The sequence below is a fragment of the Trichomycterus rosablanca genome, chromosome 22 (assembly GCF_030014385.1).
Source record: "Trichomycterus rosablanca isolate fTriRos1 chromosome 22, fTriRos1.hap1, whole genome shotgun sequence".
NCBI classification, from domain to species: domain Eukaryota; kingdom Metazoa; phylum Chordata; class Actinopteri; order Siluriformes; family Trichomycteridae; genus Trichomycterus; species Trichomycterus rosablanca.
Window position 1 is genome coordinate 1,645,001 of NC_086009.1, and position 20,000 is coordinate 1,665,000.

General features: G+C 44.7%; 1 protein-coding gene across 1 annotated transcript in view; it reads right to left on the bottom strand.

The window, feature by feature from the left end:
* shank1 (SH3 and multiple ankyrin repeat domains 1) overlaps window positions 1-20,000 on the bottom strand; it is a 68,653-nt gene that overhangs the window by 22,912 nt on the left and 25,741 nt on the right. The window contains exons 3-15 of the mRNA XM_063018475.1: window positions 15,337-15,540; window positions 14,441-14,512; window positions 14,061-14,169; window positions 11,859-12,013; window positions 11,434-11,601; window positions 9,459-9,575; window positions 8,595-8,672; window positions 8,417-8,483; window positions 8,147-8,316; window positions 7,517-7,638; window positions 6,428-6,576; window positions 5,903-6,016; window positions 5,051-5,126 (exon numbers count right to left, since the gene is read on the bottom strand). Of these exons, the coding sequence (XP_062874545.1) occupies window positions 5,051-5,126; window positions 5,903-6,016; window positions 6,428-6,576; window positions 7,517-7,638; window positions 8,147-8,316; window positions 8,417-8,483; window positions 8,595-8,672; window positions 9,459-9,575; window positions 11,434-11,601; window positions 11,859-12,013; window positions 14,061-14,169; window positions 14,441-14,512; window positions 15,337-15,540 (1,601 nt within the window). The remainder of the gene's footprint in view (window positions 1-5,050; window positions 5,127-5,902; window positions 6,017-6,427; window positions 6,577-7,516; window positions 7,639-8,146; window positions 8,317-8,416; window positions 8,484-8,594; window positions 8,673-9,458; window positions 9,576-11,433; window positions 11,602-11,858; window positions 12,014-14,060; window positions 14,170-14,440; window positions 14,513-15,336; window positions 15,541-20,000) is intronic.

Sequence of the window (20,000 nt, forward strand, 5' to 3'; positions counted from 1 at the left end):
CGCTTTTACCACCTCGTATCAAACAGTTCGTCTCATTGGAGGAGCTTTGGAAAAGTCAGCAAACAACCAAACTGGGTCAGAATTCAATCAGGTGATTGGCAAGCACAAAAAATGCAAGCCCAACGCTTATGGCCACACTCCATAAGAAACGATGGCACAGCCGGTGTTTTGCCGCTTTTCATGTGAATGCACCCTTAAGTCCGGCCACCTCACTGCTTCCAACCATCTCCTTGTCATCCAGGCTGTAATTACAATATACCCCCCCCCCCCACACACACACACATACACACTATACAGATACACACAAAATGCCCTGCATATTTAGATATGTTAAAAATGTACCCCCCCCCTCCCCCCCCCCCCCAAAAAAAATACTCATTGATAATTATAAATAAGCAAACTCCACTCACTCATCAGCTTTAGATCTGTCAGTGTCAGCGTCCCCATCACATGTTGATACAGCAGGAATGTTCTGGAATTGCAGGTTCCCTCCAACACCTAGTGCCCCTCCTCCACAATCCCAAAATGTTCAATTCGTGGCTATGGTGGCTATGGCCTTGCTCCTCACAATGAATGCATATTCAAGAACGATGGGCCTACTGGTAGTTAAGTAAGATTATTCGTCACACTCCACACTCATCCATCCACCATATATAAAAAAATAAATTAATTAAAATATGGGTTTATTTAAAATACATTGTGTGTGTGTGTGTGGGGGGGGGGGGGGGTTGGTTGAGAACCTCTGCTCTAGGCCTCCTTCCTTGTAATATTTAGGGAGTTTTTTCTTGCCATTGACCAACGGGTCTGTCTAAAAACCTAGTGAGTATCTACACAGACACATTTCCCATGATCCTACATGCTCCTGAGAAGAGGGCGTGTTTAAATTCTTAGATCCCCTAAAATGCTCGTACTGAGGCGCCTTAATTCTGAGAGATGATCTGACTGAATGAAGAGGGAGCGTCCGACGCCTCCTCAGCGCTGAGGGCAATCCCAGCATTCAGTGCGGCACGACTTTTCTCACAAAAAACTACAAACGTGGCGGACGAATGTGAATGTGGAGCAACCAACAGAGTTCTTTTCATATGTAAATAAATTATCGTTGATGTTTAATGTGTATAAAGGTGTAATTATACGAGTGTCGTTTATTTGTAAATTGGGGCGTCAGGGACGGCTTAAGCGTTTTCGGGACACGGAGGGAGACGTTAGCTGGCGTGCTAGCGTCAGTTTGAACGTCCTGAGGCTAACTGTGTTAGCTTAGTAAGCTAAAACTGCGCCGACATAAGTAGTGTGTCTAAATAATCTGCTTTATGTTATTAGAATCCTCTGTACTGAGGCAGCTGATCAGGTAGGTAGTGGGGCAGCAAGGGGGCGCACTAGGCTTTCAGACAGACCCGTTGTCTATTGTGTGTTCGCTGTGTTCAGCGAGCTGTGTTCACGCCCATTTACTTCCTCCTCTACCTCCCGTCCACCTGACCTTCTCATCGTCCTGCATCTCGTGTCGACTCCGGCTCTTCAGACTTCTTCCTCCTTTCTGACGCTCACCGGCGTCCCAACCCACCCCGGATCTGAACTCATTTCTCATTTTTCTCCTGCGCCACACACACACACACACACACACACACGCGCAGAGATCCCTCCCCCTGCTGCCACATCCGTAAACAAAGCGGACGGCATGAATGGAGACGGATCGACAGCGGGAAGAGAGACGTAACTGCGCCCAGAAAAAGGTGGAGTCCGGGACGAACACGGACGAGCGACATAGAGAAATACAGAGAGAGGGAGAGAGAGAGAGAGAGAGAGAGAGAGAGAGAGAGAGAGAGAGAGAGAGAGGGAGGATGCAGGACTCACATCATCTCCGTCAGTGCTGCTTCTGTAATGTGGCGACGTTCTCCGGCTCGATCCCTCTCCCTCCCTCTCACCCGCCCTCCCTTCTTCTCCGGCTAGCGCATCTCTGCCTTCAGCGGCCACTGACGAGGCCACTAGCGCGTCCGCCCTGTTTCTGTTGCGCGCTCTCTGATGCTACGTTACGCCGCGGCGAGTCCATAGCATGCACAGCGCAGAGAGCGAGAGAGAGCGGACGAGGGAGGGAGGATCGCTAGCAGACGCCGTGTGTTCATGCATGTGTGAGTTCATACGTGGGGATCTGGACACCTGACCGGGAGCCTGCTGGACGTCCCGTTCCAAAAATAGAGTGACCTCTGTGTGGTCTAGTCAGCTACTTTTTTGAGAAGGCCTCTCATGAGACTTTGAAGTATGTCTGTGGGAATTTGTGCCCATCTAGTCGTGAGATGACAGCATTTGCATGGCTGGGTGCTGATGTTGAATGGGGTTGTTCACAGGGGCACAGGACCTTCCCTAAACTGTTACTGCAAAGTTGGAAGCTTATCGTTTCCTTTATATCAAAAGTTTGTGGACACCTGATCTACAAGCCTGTTGGACAGAAACCCCAATCAAAAGCCTTAACATGAGCATTAATATGGAACTGTGAACCCCCTCCCCCTCTTTACCACATTAACAGACACGACTCTATTCCACAGAACTCTATTCCAGAAGCACTAGTGGTAGTAGAGTTAATAGTAGTGTCAGTATAAGAAGTTTGTCTACATTTACAGCGTTTAACAGAGACACTTTAATCTGGAGTGACGTACAGAAGCGCTTCAGTAAACATTTCATCAGTCCAGTACAAACACAACATCAAAGAACATCAAAGAACACAAACCTGCTAAAATCCTGTTAGAACAAAAGGTGTGTGTGGAATTTATTTTATAAAAGATAGATTAGGTTAGTATTAATTTAAGTAGCAGTATTAGTATTAGTAGTAATAATCGTAATAGTAGTGGTAGCAATGGTAGTAGTATTAGTAGTATAAGATTATTAATAGCAGTGTTAGTAGTGATTGTAATAATAGTAGTTATAGTGGTGGTATTGGTATTAGTATTATTAGTAGTGGTAACTAGTGATATTAGTATTAGTAATAACAGTGAAAGGAGTGGCATTAGTATTAGTAGTAATAGTAGTGGTATTCTTATAACTAGTATTAGTAGTAATAGTGGAAGCAGTAGTGGTATTAGTATTAGTAATAACAGTACTAACAGAAGTAGTAGTAGTAATAGAGGTGGTACAAGCAGTGATATCAGTATTAGTAGTAATAGTATAGCATTCCTAGTATAAGTAGTAATAGCAGTGGTAGCAATAGTGGTATTATTATGAGTAATGGTATTAGTATTACTAGTATTAGTAGTAATAGTGGTGGTGGGAATGGTATTAGTATTGGTAGAAACAATAGTGGTAGTAGTATTAGTAGTAATGGTAATGGCATAAATAGTGGTATTAGTTTAAGTAATAATAGTACCAACAGAGGTGGTACAAGCAGTTATATTAGTAGTAGTAGTAATGTTATAGGATTACTAGTATTAGTAGTCATAGTGGTGGTGGGAATGGTATTAGTATTGGTAGAAACAATAGTGGTAGTAGTATTAGTAGTGGTAGAAATAGTGGTATTAGTTAAAGTAATAACAGTACTAACAGAGGTGGTACAATCAGTTATATTAGTATTCATAGTAATGTTATAGTATTACTAGTATTAGTAGTAACAGTAGTGGTAGCAGTAGTGGTAGTAGTATTAGTAATAATAGTAATGGTATAGTTAAGTCAAATTGATTTGTATAGTGCTTTTTACAATGGACATTGTCTTAAAGCAGCTTTACAGAATCGGTAGTAATATAGTATTACTAGTATAAGTGGTAAGAGTAGTGGTAGTAGTAATACTGGTGTTAATAGTAATGCTAGTGGTAGGAGTGGTAGTATTGATATTAGTAGTACTATTAATAATACTAGTGGTAGAAGAGGTAGTATTGATGTTAGTATTAGTAGTAATAGTAGTAACAGTAGTGGTAGTAGTGGTACGCTTACTCTCTCACACTTAGAACCAAATTACGGCCGTCGGAGTATCATTATGAGCACACTAGTATCATTTATAGCCTGCGCTCTGTGGGTTATTTACTGAGATGTGAACTACTGTAGACCCGTCACTTCTGATCACCGATGCATGGGTGCGACCCGTCAATTCTGAACCCATGATATGTTGTGTTATTTTGGGGGGAGGGTCAGACTTTTTTGACTGATCGAACACTCTAACAGTGTATAATCTCCACATCTCGAGCTCTCTCATCCTTTATTCATTTACCCATCCCTCCATTTCTCCCCCTCTCCGAGTGCCCTTGATGGTCTGACCTCCAGATGGAGAGCCGATGGGGGGGACGGGGTGACGGAGACAAAATTAAAATGTACCGGGGGTAAGAAGAGCAAGAGGAAGAGCCAGAGCGAGGATGGGAGGAGCGATAAAAGCCAAATTTAGGGACGGGATAACAGGAAATACAGGGAGGTCGAAAAGTGTGTGTGTGTGTGTGTGTGTTTCACACTATTTAATTTATTCCTAAACCCAAAATAACACAACATACTATCAAGAACTTGGAGATATTCCTGTTAGAAATACACTATATGGCCAAAAGTATGTGGACACCTGAGGTGCGATTCCACAACCACGACCAAGCTGCAGCCACTACTCACAAGATTTTGAAATGCGTCTATAGGAATTTGTGCCCAGCCTGTGATAGGTCGGGCACTATTCTTGGAAAAAAAGGCCAGGCTCACAGTTGATGTTCCAACTCATCCCAAGAGAATTAACAAACCCCAGAACTTACTTCATTGTACTGCATGTCCCAACTTCTTTGGAAAATTCACGCTTTCTCTTTTACATGCTACCAGGTTTGCAGCAACAGTTTAGGGAAGGCCCTTTCCTGTTCCAGCATGCACAAGAGCTCTATACTCCTACTCAACAGCTCTGAAATGATCAAGAACTTCATCAGTGCTCAGCCATTCAAAAGCTCTCATCTTTTGACAGAATGGGCACAAATTCCTACAGACACACTTCAAAGTTTTGTGAGTAGCCTGCTTCAAATATTTTTTGGCCATATAGTGTATTTACAATATGACATGAATGAATACATGTGTGTGTGTGTGTGTTCAGGACGAAGTGATCTGATCTTACCTGGGTGCATCAAAGCTGTCGTACGATCCCACCGTGTAATGACGGAAGAGTCTCTTGGCTTTCTCACTCCGGCTGTCTGCAACACACACACACACACACACACAATGACGTCCGCAGAGTCACAGTCTGAGTCCGAATACACTCCAAATATTGCTGGAGTAAAAGATTCTCAGTGTGATGCAGTACAGAGGCACTCGTGATGTGAGGTGACAGTGCTTATATATGATTTTATTTATACTTTTATTATTATTATTATTATTATTATTATTAGTGTAATTGCAGTAGGGAACTTTATGACCAAAAGTATTTGGACACCTACCACTACTGAGCTGCAATCACACTCTCAGTTTCTTCAGAAAATGCACGTCTCAAATTTTTTATTTTTTTATTTTTTTTATTTTCCCCCTCCAAAAAAAATCCATAATTTTTATAAAGATTTACTCCGAGGCTACTACCTCCACAGCAAAGCAGAGCCTCAGCTCCCCAGGATTATTTTTATTATTATTATTCATTTTGATTATTATTTTAATTATTTTTTGTATTGTTATGATTAATATTATTATTATTATTATTTATTGTATTATTATTATTAATTTTATTATTATTATTATTACTATTTATTTTAGAGTTTTTATTATTATTATTACTTTATTATTATTATAATTATTATTGTTATTATTATTATTATTATTTTATTATTATTATTATTATTACTTATTTATTTATTATTATTATGATTTATTTATTATTATTATAATTTATATTATTATTATTGTTATTACTATTATTTTATTATTATTATTATCATTATTAGCACTTTAGCACTTGTGTGTGTGTGGGTGTGTCCCTCACCTGAGCGGTGGTCCAGGCTACGAGGGGCGACCTCCTCCACGCATTCCGAGGGGAACCAACCGGTCCGTCCTCTGACCGTCCCCTCCCAGTATCCTCCCTCGCCGATGCTCAGTACTGATGGAAAGCACACAAAGAAAGTGTGTGTGTGTGTGTGGACTAAAATGACATAACAATATAAAAACACATGCATGTATGTATTTATCACACCACAAAAATACAGTTTTCCCAATTTAGGTATATCCAATTCCCCCTGTGTGCTCACACACCTCATACGACACGTGTAAACCCGACCACAATCAAAAATGTCACAGTGCACTAACAGTACAGTAGCATACACGTACACAAACATACACACTCTGCATGCATAACATACATGCAGACACACACACACACACACAGCACAGAATACATACACAGACAACGTTTATCCACACCTGAGGAGACACAGAGACACACACACGAGTTTAGGGACACTGCTGCTGACCACAGGTTGGTACTCAAAACATCGAGCACACACACACACACCTTTGACTTTGTCTCCCTTGTTGAGGCTAATCTCGCGCTCGCCCTGCGCCGTGTGTGAGTGCGTGGCCACAAACACTCGGCCCGGCACGGCGCTGTACAAACGCCTCCGCTGACCCGTGGCTGCTCCCTGTGAACTGATGGAGCCCGGCCTGCACACACAGGCATGTTAATACACACGCAGATATACACAGTGAGTGTGTGTGTGTGTGTGAGACTTTGTGAGAGATTCATGGTGAAAAAGACTGTTGTTTAGTGAGTCTAATTTAATATGATTCAGTGTTATGCAGAGTGACTCAGTGTGACTCACTGATATTCATTTCATTTTTGTTTTTACCAACGCCTTTACAGGGTCAGAGTTGATTCAAACCCGAATTTTAGGGGTTGCAGGCTAGCATAATAGACTGCTGCACCAACCGAGCACCTCAGTGTTACTTCCTGACAGTAATTGAGTATGATTTACTCTAATGCAGAGTGATTCAGTGTGATTCACTTAAAGTAATTCAGAGTGATTTATTGAGATGCAGAGTGATTCACTACGATTCAGTGTTATTGACCGAAACTAGTTCAGTATGATTCACTGAGATGCAGAGTGATTCACTGTAATGAAGAATGATTCCCTATGATACAGAGTGATTCCCTGAGATGCAGAGTGATTCCCTGTAATGAAGGATGACTCCCTGAGATGCAGAGTGATTCACTGTGATGCAGAGTGATTCTCTGTAATGCAGCGTGATTCACCGTGAAGCAAAGTGATTCACTGTGAAACAGAGTGATTCCCTTTGATGCAGAGTGATTCACCATGATGCAGAGTGATTCACTTTGATGAAGAATGATTCACTATAATACAGAGTAATTTACTGAGATGCAGAGTGATTCACTGAGGTGAAGAATGATTCACTGAGATGCAGAGTGAATCCTTGTGATTCAGTGTTATGCACTTAAATTAATTCAATAGTATTCAAAGCGATTCAGTGTTTTTTACTGAATATAATTCAGTATGATTCACTAGGATGAAAGTAATTTAATCGAGTCGGAGTCGTTTAACATGATTCGTTTGCTCTTTGATGTTTTCGCGAGACTCTCTCCCACCCCTGTCTCCGGCTCTGTCTGCTGCGATCGTCTCGCTCTCCGCTTCGGCCACGGGACGGCGAGCGGGTCCGGGCTCCACGTGGACTGCTGGAGCTGCGCAGTGTACCGCCGTGTTTTAGACCCTAACACACACACACACACACACACACACACACACACACACAATTACATTTACACATGGGTATATTGAACAGCAGCCTCATCCGATTTTCATTTCATTGTATTTTTATCAGCCGCTTTATCCTGGTCAGGGTCGCAGCATGCCCGGCTCCACGGGGATCGCAGGGCTTGAACCCCACCCCAGACGCATATAGCCAGTGGTGGGTTGGTGTAACTGAGTTACAACCGTCCAACCCTTTACTGTATCCTAGTCCGGGTCACAGTGGGTCCTGCTCTCTGGACAGGGTGCATTTTTGGGAGGTAGAACGCACCCGGAGAACCCAGTGGGGACCCACATAGAAGCAGGAAAAACAAACCCAAGTCCTCAGGACCCGCTGTGCCATCCCAAAATCCTTCTAACCTCTCTTGAATATGCACTGGGACATAATGTTACCCTGTGTTGTACTGGTGCCCTGTCTAGGGTGGATTCCGGGTGGCACCAGACACATACACACACATGGTATAGCGTACCTGCACGGAGACAATGTTCTGCGTGGCTGTATTGGGAAACGCCAGCCACTCAGGAACATTCATACTGTTGTCACTGTTGGCGCGTAGGAACGGGTGTGGATGGGGCGGTGCCAGCGTGCGCCCACTCTCCCGCCGCTGGGGTGCGAACTTTGGTGACTCCAAAAACGGCACTGCAAAAAAAAAACCACACCCAGTCACGTTCTGACTGTGTTTAAGGGATTTATTGTGAATTTATTGTGGATGGTGTGTGTCCGAGTGCAGCGTCCTCACCTACGTCTGAATCTCGATGGTTTTTGATGATCTCGCCTAGCTCGAAGTGACCTGACATCACTGCCACCTATATCACACACACACACACACACACACAGTTCAGCCGATTGGTGATTTTCTTCAATAAATAAATCAATCAATCTCTCTCTCGTTCACTCTCTCACCTGACTGTGCTCACCTGAAACGGCGTCTGTCCGCTGTTGTTCTTGATGTCCTTGTTTGCTCCCCGATACAGCAGGATCCGGGCGCAGCTCTCCTGTACAACACAAACCCACTCCAGCACGTCACACACTGAATAGGACATGGCCGAAAGTATGCGGACACTTGACCATGAGCTTGTATCATTTCTTATTCAATAACTATGAGCGATAATAAGAAAGTGGCCACCTTTCTGTCATTTTATCAGCCGCTTCATCCTGGTCAGGGTTGCTGCAGGTTCGAGGAATGCCCTGGACAGGGTGGCAATCCATTGTGGGGCTTTAGCCACCCTCACATCAGACATAGCCAATCATGGTGGCAGGAACATCCTGGACAGGGTGTCGGTCCACTGCAGGGCTCCGGACACCCACCCCTTCCCCAGACAGAGCCAATCGTGTCTGTGTAGATGTCCGGCAGGTGTCTGGGGAAGGGGTGGGTGCCCGGTGCCCTGCAGTGGACTGGCACCCCGTCCAGGATGTTCCTGCCATGCGCCCAGTGTTTCCTGCAGCGACCGTGACCAGGATAAAGAGGCTGATTATTCAGTTACATATATGATTCAAATCACTGCTGGGGCAAATGTACAGGGGGGCACTGGTAGCTCAGTGGTTAAGGTAAGATGCCTGACTTGTAATTTAGAAGGTCAGTGGATCAAACTTCTTTACCTTTACCAGGTTGCCCCTGCTCAAAGTACTCCAAAGCACCCTAATATGCCAAATTTAAAAAACTGGGCTTAATATGAATGTCCTGCCGACCACAGTTGGCACAGAAAAGAACTGGTGCTGCTGCGACAGGCCCATAACCACTCCTAACAGCCGCACACAAGGTAAAAATTATGCCACTTTACCTTATTGTACAAAGCACAGATGTGCAAGGCAGTGTTTCCTGAGGCATTCTGGGAGGACGAGTCGGCGCCGTAGAACAGAAGATGCTCCAGATGTTGCGAGTTGCCGTTCTGACAGGCCTGCAGAGGAGAAAAGGAGGACACATCAGCACATCCTCACCTTCATTAACTAACACTGTTCAAGAGAGAGATGAAAAGAGGGCACAGCACACACACACACACACACACTCGCACCAATCACATGCACATTCAGTACAAACACACGTGTGTGATCCTCCACATCCTCCTATATGGACACGAGTGTGTAAACGTTCCTCCTTACTGTTAAACTAAGGGGGCGCTTGGGTGGCAAAGCAGTCTAATGCGCTGGCACACCACTGTGCAGTGTTAAAATCACTGTCCTGGCCAGACGTCCACACACAACTGGGCATGTTTGAGGGAGGGAAGGTCAAACAGGGTTTCTTCCCGCTGTCTCTGCAATATGTGATCTCTGGGACTGGTCTGGGAGCCTGTGCGAGGTGATACGGCTCTGTGTGGGCACCTAGCTCTGGTAGGTGATAAGAAGTGGCCACAGATTTAACATGTAACGTGTCGGAGGGGGCGTGTGGTGAGTCCTCTCTCTATGATCAGATCAGAGGTTGTGCAAACAGCAACGGACTTACAGTCAGGAATTGGAAACAACTAGATTAAGGGATAAAGGGGAAAACTGTAAAATAATCAGGTGCCACGCCCACTGCTAAAAGATGTACAACACTGGTGTGGAGGAATTCTAATGGTGCTATCAGGCCGGTCAGGCATCTACACAGACATAATTGGTGATGTCTGATGTGGTGTCTGAAGTCCTGTGATAAATTGGCGCCCTGCACATGGTTTTCCTGCCTGGAGTAAAGTGTTTTAGGGTGAACCGGACCCACTGAGAGCCTGACCAGGTTAAAACGTGGCTAAAAATAAAAATAATCGAAATAATTACCAGTGGTCAGTCTCAATAACGTCTGAAGGATTCCTGTAAACGGTGTTAGTGGCCTGCATGACCATGATTAAGAGAGGATGAGTGTGTTACCTCTTCTGCTTTCTTCTCCACGTGGATGGATTAAGTGATGGGCTTGACGGATGGACGGATGATGGAGAGAGAGATGAGAATGAGAGGTCATGCAGCATGATTCCAACTAATACTCACGTTCATGTTCAGGTACGTCACACTGTACGGCCAATGGGATGTGAACACTCGTCCTTGTTGTTGGGTTCAGGTGTTTCAGGTACACCCAAAGCTAACGGGAGTAAGACATGGATGAGGAACTCCAGTGGTCTGCACAAAGCCCTGACCTCAAACCATTTCATTCCCTTTTGGATGAATTGGAATAAGGGTAGAGCTTTGGGCTGTCGGATGAAAGGTTGTGGGTTCGAATCCCGGCTTTGCCTTATCCCTCTCAGTTCCAGGGGTGCCTTCAAAACAAGCTGGGATTCAGAACACCCCGGTTCGAATCTCGGCTCTGCTACCAGCCGACTGGGCGCCATCAACTGGGCACAGTTGGCAGTACCAGCAGGAGACAAAACTGGCTATCAAGTTTGACCAGACTAGACCGGACTAATGGACCCTGGTTAGCAGCCCGAGGTGCCTGTACAGAAGTGGAGGAGCCTCATGTGCGAATCCACAGAGGCACGGCAAAAAAAAGGGGTCGAGGGACTGTGCACGCTTCAAAAGGGGGCTATGCTAAATTGTGAGAATAGTTTTATTGTATTGTACATGTGTATTGGACACATAATGCACAGAATGGGCACAGATTCCCATAGACATACTCCAAAATGTTGTGAAAGGCCCTTCTTCCAAAAAAGCGGAGGCTGTTATAGCCGCAAATGACAGCAACTCCATACTGACGCCTGTGGTTTTGACACTAGATGTCCAACAAGCTCATGGACGGGTGTTCACATACTTACAGCCACGTAGTGTGTATAGAACACAGATGCACACGCCCGGTACCTGGTGCGTCTCGTCCCAGCCGTTCTCGTCCCTCACGCCGATCTTGGCTCTGTGATAGAGCAGCGTTTCGCAGCAGGACGTGTCGCCCCCTGTCAGCACAGTGTGGTAGAGCGGGGTCAGGCCGCGCCGGTCCTTATAGTCCAGAGACGATCCCAGAGACAGCAGAGTCTGACACAGGAGAATGAGACTTTAATCATTCATCAGAATTACTACAGTTTAATTTGTGGGCATCTGTAGCTCAGTGGTTAAGGTGGGGGACTAGTAATCATAAGGTTGCTGGTTCAAGTCCCACCACCATTGAGTAAGGCCCTCAATAAATAACAGGGTCTGATGATTTTCTGTACTGTATATGCACTGGAGGTATATTAAATAACAAAAATAAAGAAGTGGCTTTATTCCTACTGTGTGTGTGTGTGTGTGGTTACCAGCAGAGCGGTGTGTGCATGAGCTCGGACGGCCTTGTGCAGAGGTGTGAGTCCGTCTCTGGCCCTGAAGTCGATGTGTGCTCCAGCCATCACCAGAACCCTGATCATCTCTCCTGCTCCCGGCTCACACTGCACTGCCAGCGTCAGGGGGGTCTCTGTAACACACACACACACACACACACACACACACACACACCGGTCAGTGCAGGCAAGACCTTTAAATAGAGTGAATGAGGAGTGATTATGAGACTGTAAGGGCAGGGAGGGGAGGAGATTGATGCAAGGATTCATCAAGGAAGACAGAGGGGAATGATCAATTAGGAGTCAGTAGGAGTTTCATTCGTGGACGTACGTTCCTTAACTGCGTTATTTTATAATGGCATTAAATGCGGTGTAACCTATTTTTACTGCGACTTTTTTCGACTGATTCCATATTTAAGGATCACCACAAAGGATCTGGTCCTCATACCAGACTTTGTGCAGTTTTACACCGGATGCCCTTCCTGGCATCTGGGCTTGGGACCTCCACTGAGAGCGCATTGACAAGTGTGCCTTCCAATAGCTACGCTGCTTCAGCCTTCGGACATTAGCCAATCATGCCTGTGTAGATGCCCAACCGGCCAAATAGCCCAGTAGCACAGCTGAGATTCGAACCCTGGATTCCTACATCTTAGCAGTATATACAGTATACAGTAACTGACACAAACAGAGAGGGGCGATGACTTTTTCACAGCATTGTACTTCATTTGAGCCAGTGGCAAAAGAGCCAAGAAAATTGTTAAAACTGTTAAAACAATATCAGAAGACGGTCTAGAAATCACTATCTCTCAGCTCACTGCTGCCATGCAGTGGTGCCACTTGGCATGTTGAGCTGGCAAGCTACTGTCTGATGTGATAGAAGACTGACAGGATGGCATCTCGAACAGCGGGACCGTGACAGCACTGTAGGAAAAACAAATACATTCCTCACTTCATACGCAACCATGCAAATCTAATAAAGCCCCTTGGGGCCAGAAAAAAAGGCTCATCTCTGGAAATCTGTCGCCTCAGCCTGTTCTCATTCACAGCTGAGCATTTCACCAGTCCTTAACTGAAGAGAGTACTGTAATCTGAAATCAAACTATCGACAGTCCCAAGTGTTCGACGTTCAGAACCCTGGAGAGGTTTCAGCTTTCCAACAAACAACAGGATGGGTAATACGCAGCCCAATACGCAGTAAAAATGGGTACACGTGTAACAGTCAGCATGTTGAGTCCCTGTGATTTTTGTGAGGAGCGCATGAACGTCACCCTCACTGCCTTTTTTAAGCAAAGATAGGTCTGAATTCACACACAGCCTCTGTGTTTGTTTAAATAACATCATGCCTCCATGGTCTGTAAACTATTTGGAATTCGTCCTTCACTTCGGCTGTGGTTTGTCATTCTATGTGCCTCTTATCTTAATCAAAACTGTCCACAACAAAACTGTAGACGTCCTGCAAAGATCACACCAAAAGACAATCCCGCAGAAAGACCCGCAGACTCTGATTTTACATTTTTAACTACATCTTCTGTTGTTTTACCCCAAGGTGGTTTAAACCTGTTTACCCACCCGAGGTTAAGGAATGAAGTCGAGACTGATGTGCCAACAATGCTGCTCCTGCCAGATGTGACGGAAACCTGGCATGTTTGCACCAAGATTGTCAAGAACTCACTACAGACTTTATTTGTGTGGTTTGTGTGGGATATTTAAAAGAAATATAAAGCCTTTTGAGCTTTTTATTCATCGTTTTGTGTACATTTGAGATTTAACTCTTTGCTGCAGAGCTATGCGTGCTTGTTTAGCATTAGCAAAACATTAGCTGTCGATTTTAGCATTTCTGTGGGTGTTTTTAAACTCAAATGTGGCAAATTAACATATTTGTTTAATGTAAACGTTAAAAAACGACGTTAATATTAGAACTAAGTATAAATTGTTCATTATTATTTGATATCTTCTGTTGATTAATTGTTCGGTCATGTTTGGGGAAAATAAGTGTTTACGTCACAACTCGGCATCGTAAATTCTGACGTGTCCGACTGACTTCATGTGGTGCTTTCTGATGGGAAACCCGTTTTTCTCCATAAAACCGAGACCACTTGAAGGCAAAGTCACTGCTAGAAGTTGCATATGAACAAAACAACATAATACCTATAACATAGAAAAAGAGCAGTGTTTTCTGACCTCCATTTTCAGGGTCGTGATAATTAGGATCGAGTCCTTTGTCCAGCAGCTTGGCCACCTTCTCCACTGCTCCTGATTGTATATAGTCCATGAACTTCTTCAGGCTGGCCTGCAGGGGGAGACACAGACAGCACGACGTTAAGGGGGCTTTTGGAAACGATTCTGCAACACTATAAAAATCAATTATTCCACAACTGAGCTCATTCATGCAGAACAGGAACACACAGAGACACTAAAACTTCACCCAGTTTTGAGATGGAGCTGTGCATCCAGCTCCAGTTCCTCTGGGAGCAAACTCAAACCCAAACCCAAATTCACGCAAGCACCACAGCATGCACACCTCTTTCCAATTAAACAGAAATAACAGCTCTCAGAAGTACCTTAGTGTGCAGCTTGGCAAGTTGCTTCTCATCCAGGTTGGTCTGCTTGTACACTCGAGTTTTGTAGCGAAACTGTTCCACAGAGACAGGAAGAGAGGAATGACATCCGTTCATATACACTTTATGGCCGAAAGTATGTGGACACCTGACCATAAAGCATGTTGGTCATTCCATTGTACAGCCATGCCAGTTAATATTGAGTCCACCCTCCTTTGTGATAGTAACGCCAATACCTGGCTTACAATAGATGTTCCAATTCATCCTCGAGGTGTTTAATTAGTGTCGAGGTCGGGCCACGCCAGTTCCTCCATACCTAATTCCTCACACCTTGTCTTTATCAGTTTTGCTTGACCAGCGGCAGGTAAAATTTGCAGCATCATGAAGGAACCATATCATCACCCCTCCCTCAGGTACAGCCACAGTATTTTGCCTGTTGGAAACCAGGCCTGGTTGATAGCACAGCTGAGACTAAAGTTATCCTCGGTGCTGGGCTAGCGTTTCGTTTTCGCTTTTGCTTCATTCCATTAGAATCTGTTATTTCAGGTTTACTAAACTGACTCAGTCGCACACTCATGACTGACCTTTATGAAGAACTGATGGATCACCATGGTAACCAAATACCTAATAAAACAACCTCCTACCTCCAACGAAATCACCAAAATTATACCGTAATCCAGGTGGACCCGATCATCTCAAACATCCGCCTACGAACGAACCCTAACCTACATAAACACCCTACATCAACACATCCTTGTGCCATGACAGATGCTGGTTTTGGAATAGGATGTCCAACAGGCACATGGTCAGGTGTCCAGATACTTTTTCCATACTTTGTGTGTACAATTTCACGTCTATGTTGCCAAATGTAGTAAATATAGCATAAGCATCATTTTAACCTCCAGGTAAGGCACTCCTTTCTCGAAGGACTGTGGGTAATCTCGGAGCGGCCTCTCCTCCTCCAGGAACTTGGCGTCGTGTCCGTCCGTGGCCGGCTGGAAGAGGCCGTAGTTCAGGACGTCTCTCAGCGACTCGGTCAGGCTGCACAAGACCTGCTGCTTCGCCCGCCACACCGTCGCCTCCGGGTTAAACCGCAAACATTTCTGCATGGAGAGAGACAGAGAGAGAGAAATGCAAAGTAAACTTTAGAGAAAGGTCGCTGTTATCCTCACTGTCATGGCTTCCTTGAGGCGGCATCTAATGACTACTGCCTCATTATTATGCACACACCACATTTACACCCTAGCTTGTTGGCTAGCTTGTTGACCAATGAGTTCCTCTACTTGTGTCATACTGTAGCAGCTGTAGTGATGTAAAACCCTTCCAACCTTTCCTCTTTCAGACACGGCCAATAGCGTCTGTTTAGCAACAGGCCAGGCTGGTAGCACCGCAGAGACTGGAACGTATCTGGAACTCGGACGCTTGTTGTGTGTACATTTTTATATTCACACACCTACAACAGCAGAACTTCTCAGCTGCAACAATTGCTAACAGGTGTAATTAATGATATAAAGGAAATTACAAGCATCTAACTTTGCAGCAGCAGTTTAGGGAAGGACCTTTCCTGTTCCAGAATGTCTATAAGAACATGAAGAAAAGCTCAGTGGCCTGCACAGAGCCCTGACCTCAGCCCTACTACAGATCTGGAATGAATCGTAACATCGACGTCAGTGCCCAGCTGTATGAATGCTGTCGTCTTTTGACAGAACGGGCACAAATTCCCATACACAGACACACTTCAAAGACTTGCAAGAGGTTTTCTTAAACTATAGATATAAAATATAGCTGAGGATGAGGATGTTAAAGCTAAAAGAAATTGACTTGAAATAAAATGTCCAACAATTTTATGATCAAGTGTCCACATACTTTTGGTTATACAAAGAATATCTTTTATTTAATTAGATTTAGACCTAGATATGCAAAGTGTAGTACCTGAGCTACAGGGCTAATGTACACTATATGTACAAAGTATGTGGACACCACTCCTAGTATTCAGTTCATAACGTGTATATTACATAAAATCAACTGTCTCAGATACATCATACTGTATGCTTCCAACTTGTGGCAACAGTTTGGGGAAGGCCATTTTCTGTTCCAGTATGACGGTAGCTGACCTAGCACACGGCATGTGTGTGTTCTTATGGAGGGGTTGTAGAATCGAAGGCTCACAGATGATCGAGAGTCCATCAGAAACTGTACAGAGAACCTCTGCAGATCCACTCTGGTTTCTAGGCTGCGGTCACATGCAGCATGTGAAAGTGTGTGAGGAATACAGATGATGTGAGTAGGCTGAAAGAGCTAAAAACAAAAGACCCCGCCCACCTGCAGCTCGGGTATCAGAGATCTGCCTTCGCTATTCTGGGAGGCCGTTCACTAAAATCCGGAACATGACTGTAGGCTGACCAACGCCGGCACCGATGTTTAGAGAAAAGAGAAAAATCCTCTGCAGTCAGTGATGCGATTCATCCCAAAAGTGTCGGCTGGTTTGAGGCAAGTTCTGTTCGCGTCAGGATCTTTTTCTATTTTTTTTTTTCTAGGATGCTATTTCTGTAACGAGGTTGTTTTATAGACGAGGGCACTGCCGGGCTGAAACAGCAAGGTGTTCCCCTGACCTCATCCAAATCCAAAGTCCACTGTCAGAATCACTGGGGTTTCTCTGCTCCAGAGTCCTATGGAGGTGTGATTCTACACCACCCCAATAAAGCCTCTGGTATCTACTTCTTGTGCCAACCTTGCCACCAACATACAATTTTGATGCTTCAGTTTTATAAACTAGTGCAGCTTAAAGACCGAGCAGTTGTTGCTCCTAGATTTGTTCACTTCCCAATACCAGCATTACCAGCTGACCTGAGAAACTCTATCAGGGCAGAAACTATCCTGACTTCTTGTAAAGGTGGCATTTTTTTGGCAGGGCCTCTTTAAAAGTCATGGAGATTCCCTGAGACGTATCTGGAACTCAACTGGACTCAACCAGTTACAATTCAGGCACACGCCCAGGTCTGAGGGCCCACAAGAAACCAAGCCATGAAGTCCAAGGAACTGGACTGACCAGTGGGGGGAAACTTTTTACATATTCATCCACAGGCCATTGCTGCTGGTCCGTAAAGTCAATAAGGCAAAGTGTGTCCTCCTTGTAGCTATTTATAGACTGCCTATTAGACAGATAAAGGTTAACAATCACTCTTTTGACTAAACGGGCACAATATCCAGTGTAAAACAGAAGAGCGGAGACTGTTATAGATGCAAACATGAGAGCAGGTTCCATACTAGTGCTTATGATTTGTCTGACAAGCCATAGACCCATAGTCACGTGTCCTTATACTTATGGCCATATGTTGTATACGCTAGGGTGCGTATGAGCACCGCTCTGTGCACAGTCAACCTCCGTCGCCATAGCAACCCATTCATTAGTGAAGCAAGCTGCAGGTTGCCATGGAAACATCTAAGTCTCCAGAAGATGGGGCACCGCGGTCCAGGATGCATGTGTTTGTGTGTGTGTGTGTGTGTGTGTCTATCTGTATGTACATTATTCTGTGTGTGTGTGTGTGTGTGTCTGTCACCCTATCACACACACGCACACACACACACACACACACACACACAGAGCGGCGGTTGCCCTGAGTTAATAATAATCAGGGTTCAGGAAGAACGAGATCCGTCTGCGATCATAATAATTTAGTATAAATGTGAAGGCCAGTCGAGAGTAATGGTTTATAATGACGGTCGTTCTGCACTGACACTGAAAGCCGTCATGTCCTCTTTGTTCCATGCTAAATAATAGTGAAAAAATAACAATAGGGACAGTTTAGAGCTTGGGCCGTCAATCGAAAGGTTGTGGGTTTGAATTCTCAGCCATGAAGCCACTATTGGACCCTTGAGCAAGGCCGTTACCTCTCCATGGGCACTGTACATTTATTGTACTGTACACATGTACATTTATACACACTATATGGGCAAAAGTATTGGGACACCAGGCTCCTTATCCTGGTCAGGGCCGCAGTGGGAAACACTTCGGACAGGTCGCCAGGCCATCACAGGGCACACACACACACACTGAGGGCAACTTTTAATAGCTCCAGTTGGCCTGTCTGTATGTTTTTGGACTTGTAGGACTTGAGAAAATCGGAGCACCCAGAGGAAACCCACACGGACACAGGGAGAACATGCAAACAACACAGAAAGGACCCAAGGGGAATCAAAACCATTTACATTTTCAGAATTTAGCAGACGCTTTTATCCAAACTGACTTACAGTACTGTGACAGTATACAGTCTAAGCAATTGAGGGTTAAGGGCCTTGCCCAAGGGCCCAACAGTGGCATCCTGGCAGTAGTAGGGCTTGAACCAGCGACCTTTCAATTACTAGTCCAGTACCGCCAGTACTCACCATGCCACCTCTATATGCCATCCTGATAAAGCATTGCACTGTCTGAGCAGTTATGTTATTCAGGTGGGGATTTAAAACTTAGAACTTCAGGTACTTTTATATGATTAAGGTTTTTGATTCCTCCTCCCGCCTCCGACGCGCGTCCCTCCGCACCGTCCCCGCAGGGCACGCGGATCTGGGCACCATTTGTGCGCCACTCATCTCTCTCTGATCTCATTAAACTGCAATTAACTGCCAATTCGAGCTAATTGAGGCCAAATTAGCAGCGATGTATGTAGAGCAAGCCTGAAGTGGCGAGATTTTACACAGACAGAAGCGTGACACGCGAAAAAGAGAAAAAGATGCTTAAAAAAAAAAAAACAGCAAATATTACGATAGGTCGTTTATAAATGCCATCGTTTCAAGTGGCGCCAAAGGGGCTCGGTGCATTTCTCTAAAAGCATGCAGGAAATTTCTCCTCTGCTTAAGGCCCCTATAGACTGGTGTCTCGGCTTTCGAGTTTCCCAAATGACTGGAGTGCTTCACAGACCACGTGGTTTTGAAGCGAGTTCATGTAGAGATCCGTATCGTGCACAGAGAGTCACACATTAATCTCCATTATCTCCCATCTCTGTGCAAATGAGGAATCCCTACAGCCTCCCTCCCTCAGATCGGCCAAGATCCTTGTCCATGTAGGTACCTGCCTGGCCGTTAGAATTCCCTTAACTTTGGAAATGTGCTGGTCCTTATTAGGGCTGGCATCGATACCGATCGGTATCGGTCCGATATCGGCCCAAATCACTGGATCGGATATCGGAAGGAGAAAAACTTGTAATCCGATCCGATACTGTTGCTTAATGTAAATAACACTTAATTTAAATAACACTTAATGTAAATAACACTTAATGTAAATAAGGCCATTCAGAAATTAAAACACACTGATCTACTTGACCTTTCAGCATTTAAAAAATCATCTACTACTGCCACATCTAAAAGCACTGTTTTGCGGCGTGTCGTATAAAGTGTCTACAATTGGAAGATGTGGATTTCAGTCAAACACGATGGACCGATTAGAATTGACACAAAGTTGAGATTTTTTGTTAAAGTTCTGTCACGTTTTTAGATGATTTTAGATGAAACCCTGCTGGATTTTGAAGAGGACGTCTGTGGCTGAACGGGAAACGGTGTCGTTTGTTTT